Below are 4,547 nucleotides of genomic sequence, written 5' to 3'. Positions count from 1 at the left end.
CCAGATGGGATGAATCACAAGCTGGAATCAAGACTGGCTGGAGAAATACCAACAATCTCAGATATGCAGATGATACCACTCTAATGACAAAAAATGAAGAGAAACTAAAGAGCCTCTTGATGAGGGTGAAAGAGGTTTCAAAGCCAGCCTGAACTCAACATTCAAAAAACTAACATCATGGTATCTTGTCCCATCATTTCATGGCAATTAGAAGGGGATAAAATGGAAGCAATAACAGATTCTATTTTCTTGGGCTCCTAAATAACTGCAGACGGTGACTGTAACCATGAAATTAAAAGACACTTGCTCCTGGAAAGAAAGCTATGACAAACCTAGACAGCATATTAAAAAGCAGAGACATCACTTTGCCAACAAAGGTCTGCTTAGTCAAAGCTATGGTTTTTCCAGTAGTCATGTACAGATACGAGAGTTGAACCATAAAAAAGGCTGAGCGCCAAAGAATTGATGCTTTTGAACTGTGGTGCTGGAGAAGACTCAATCTTGAGAGTCCCTTGAACAGCAAGGAGATCAAACCAGTCAATCCTAAAGAAAACCAACCCTGAAGATTCATTGGAAGGACTGATGCTGAAGTTGAAGTTCTAGTACTTTGGTCACTTGATATGAAGAGCTGACTCACTGGAAAAGACCCTGATGCTGGAAAGATTGAAGGCGAAAGGAGAATGGGTTGACAGAGATGGTTAGCTAGCATTACCAACTCAATGGACATGAATTTTAGCCAATTCTGGGAGATAATGGGAGAGAGTGGAGCCTGGCGTGCTATAGTCCATAGAGTTGCAGAGAGTGGGACATGACTGAACAGCAACCGCAACAAACTTAGTATGTAATAAATAAATAGAGGATGCATTAACAAAATTGGAAGGAAAGAATTCTAGGTTTTAAAACTCACTTTCTTAATTTGTCACTTTAGAAAAAGAAATCATTCAAAAAGTAGAGGTTTCTGTAAAAGACAATGAGAATCCAGAGTGCCAAATCTGTAACCTGTGGCTAACTTTCATGATCTCAGAACCAGCTACAGTGTAACAGGTAATCTTTGGGGCTGCTGCTTACATCATTGATCACTGTTGAGATATAGTCTGGGAGCACTTTATACCTCTTAGGCATGAGTTACCTGCTGTCATGGTAGAGAATTAATAAACAAGGAAACATGTTAGTTACCTAAAGATGCCTGTGAATATTCAAGTAAGTCTGTGGTTTTTGCCAATCTCGAAGTCAAATTATAAATTTTAAACTTATTAATCCAAATTTCCACACACTAATAAACATTGTAAGCTACAAATAATAGTGACATCCCAAAGGAAAAAAAAAAGTAGAGTCCATCTTTGTATCTTTAATTTTCACAACAACTTCTAGATTCTTTTTATTATACATCTGAATTGTCTATACTGTTGCCTTGATTTCAGTGTCCATAGAGTGCTTGGACAATGAAAATTTTTCTTGGAAATCTACACAAGAAATTCCTTTGGTCAACATTGAATATTTTTGCTATACAGGGCATGAACAACTCAACAGCCCTGATTTATAAAGCTGCTTATCCAAAACGTGAAATAAGAACTACTGGCAAGTCATCTCCTTGCACATGTATTATTATTTGCAGGTGCTTAAAAATCCCAGCATCTGTCAAGTAAACAAGCATGCCATTAATCACTGCTTAAACACTTTCTCCAAAGTGTCTGCCCATATGTATAAAACCGGACATAAGCTATGAGATCCAGATATTCATACTTCTGACTAGACAGAGGAAAACAGTCTTGGGTTACCCCTTGATTCTTAGTCAAGCTATAGCTCCTCACAACTTTGTATCCCTACCCCATGATTGTGGCACTGGGCATTCTACTTCCTCAGTATTAGATTTCTGATGTACACTGAATTGTGCTTTCCAGTTAAAGTCTTTCCTAAAGTCACTAGATTTATAAGGTTTCTGTTTAGTATGAATTTTCTGGTGTTTAATAAGATTTGATCTGATGGAGAAGGCCTTTCCACATTCAGTACACATATAAGGTTTCTCTCCTGTGTGAATTCGGTGATGTTCAAGGAGTTGTGACTTCTTAATAAAAGCCTTCCCACAGTCACTGCATTTATAGGGTTTTTCTCCAGTATGAATTCTCCTATGTCGATTTAAATGTGACTTCTGGATGAACGACTTCCCACATTCAGTACAAATATAAGGTTTCTCTCCTGTATGGATTCTCTGATGCATAATGAGTGTTGATTTTCGTGCAAAGGCTTTCCCACATTCACTACACTCATAATGTCTTTCTCCAGTATGAGACTGTTGATGTATATGGAGGCCTGACTTTCGAGTGAAGGCTTTTCCACCAGTCATCACATTTATAGGGTTTCTCGCCAGTATGAATTTTCTGGTGTGTAAAGAGATTTGATCTGTCCGTGAAAGCCTTTCCACATTCAGCACATCTGTAGGGTTTCTCTCCTGTGTGAATTTGCTGATGTACATGAAGTTGTGACTTCTTTGTGAAAGATTTCCCACAGTCACTGCATTCGTAAGGTTTCTCTCCAGTATGAATTCTCTCATGTGTAATAAAATGTGACTTGTGGAAGAAGGCCTTCCCACATTCAGTGCAAACATAGGGCTTTTCTCCTTTATGAATTCTCTGGTGCATACTCAGTGTTGACTTCTGAATAAATGCTTTCCCACATTCATTGCATTCATAATGTCTCTCTCCAGTGTGACATTTCTGATGTATCCTGAGCCGTGACTTCCAGGTGAATGATTTTCCACAGTCACTGCATTTATAGGGTTTCTCTCCAGTATGAATTTTTTGATGTTTAATGAGATTTGACCTGTCAGTAAAGGCCTTCCCACATTCAGTACATACATAGGGTCTCTCACCAGTATGAATTTTCTGGTGTATAATGAGATTTGTCCTGTGAGTGAAGATTTTCCCACATTCTGAACATATGAAGGGATTCTCCCCTGTGTGAATTCGCTGATGCACATGGAGTTGTGACTTCTTTATAAAGGACTTCCCACAGTCATTGCATTCATAAGGTTTCTCTCCAGTATGAATTCTTTCATGTGTAATAAAATGTGACTTTCGGATAAAGGCTTTCCCACATTCAGTACATACATATGGTTTTTCTCCCGTGTGAATTTTCTGATGCATACTTAGTGTTGACTTTCTTGTGAAAGATTTTCCACACTCAATACATTCAAAGTGTTTCTTGCCAGTATGAGCTTTTTTGTGTATACTGAGATTTGAATTGCGAGAGACATTTTTTCCACATTCACTGTAATCATAGGGGTTTTTTCCTCCAGTAGGAATTCTCTGCAGTCTGAACAGATCTAACTTCTTGAAAAAGGCTTTTCCACGTGCACTGCATTTATAGTCAGTCTCCTCGGTATGAGGAGTTTTCTCATGGTTTGAGTTGAGGGAAAATTTCTTCCCATATTCAGTGCTTACATAGGATTTTTCTCTTGTATAAACCTTAGGCACAGCAAATTGGGACTTCTGAGTGAAGATCATGTCACATTTGGTGCACTCATGATGTTTCTCTTCAGTATAAATCCTTTGATGTGCAAAAAGGTGTGTCTTATGGGTAGAGAGTTTTACACAATCAGAAAATAAATGGAAGTCCTCCCTACTATGATGTTTTTGATGCTGAATGAGAGCTTGCTTGCTCAGAAGTTTCTTACATTGATTATATTCACAAGCATTCATTTCTGTATGAGAATTCATACAAGTAAAAGTATTACCATATCCAATAACCTTATCAAAATTTTCTGTTGCATTGTTTCTATTACAATTACATAAGCTTACAATAGGCTTCAAACTCTTTTGAAATGAGTCATAGTTATGGAGTCTTTTTCTTGAAGGAAAAAGGTTTGTGTTTACATGAAATTTTTTCCCAATGTCTTTATTATAGTCACAGTTCCCCTTATTAGCTAGTGTATCCTTGTTGGTGAAGATGATAGGACTTAAATGTTTGTTCTGGTTTTCCTTATCTCTTCCTGTCTGTTTATCATCTTGCCAAAATTCTTCTAAAATGGAATATAGATCATTTCTTGGGAAGAGACAAATTCCCTCAAACCAGACTGAAACATCTTCGGATATTCCCTGTTTTGATGTTTTAAAACCAATATGCTGATCTAGAAAATAAAATACACAAAGAACAGTTAGCAAAACACAGAAGGGATGATAGAGTGGATACAAGGTGAACACAGAGAAATGGGAGAGGTTCTATATAAATGTAATAATAAATATAGATAAATATATAAAATAAGAATATATATAATTATCTCTTTATATGAAATAATACGCAATAATAAAATAAGCCCTTACATTTACTGTCTGATAAACAATAAAATTTAGATGTCTCAGGCATTGTTCTAACTCATTTAAACATCAACATAACTTTTTGCTATTAATGTTATTATTGTCCCTACTTTACAGATGAGGAAACTGAGCCACAGAAGAGTTAAGAAATGTGCCCAAATCATGCTTAGTAATTGGGAAAGATGAGATTCAAACTGAAATATGCTGTTTCTGAACATGCAGCAGAACTACATA

The 4,547-nt window shown here is 36.8% G+C and overlaps 1 protein-coding gene across 1 annotated transcript; it reads right to left on the bottom strand.

Moving 5' to 3' along the window:
* Nucleotides 1–1,328: 1,328 nt before the first annotated feature.
* On the bottom strand, nt 1,329–4,126 carry LOC108633302 (zinc finger protein 484-like; the record flags this gene model as incomplete). Its single annotated transcript, XM_018045362.1, is given in 2 exon segments — nt 1,329–2,335; nt 2,337–4,126. Coding segments are annotated over 2 exon segments (2,318 nt in total), but the record flags the coding sequence as incomplete, so codon positions are not given.
* Nucleotides 4,127–4,547: the final 421 nt, after the last annotated feature.

This window comes from Capra hircus, unplaced genomic scaffold (assembly GCF_001704415.2).
Source record: "Capra hircus breed San Clemente unplaced genomic scaffold, ASM170441v1, whole genome shotgun sequence".
Lineage (NCBI taxonomy): Eukaryota > Metazoa > Chordata > Mammalia > Artiodactyla > Bovidae > Capra > Capra hircus.
This window is presented reverse-complemented; position numbering and strand designations above follow the sequence as displayed.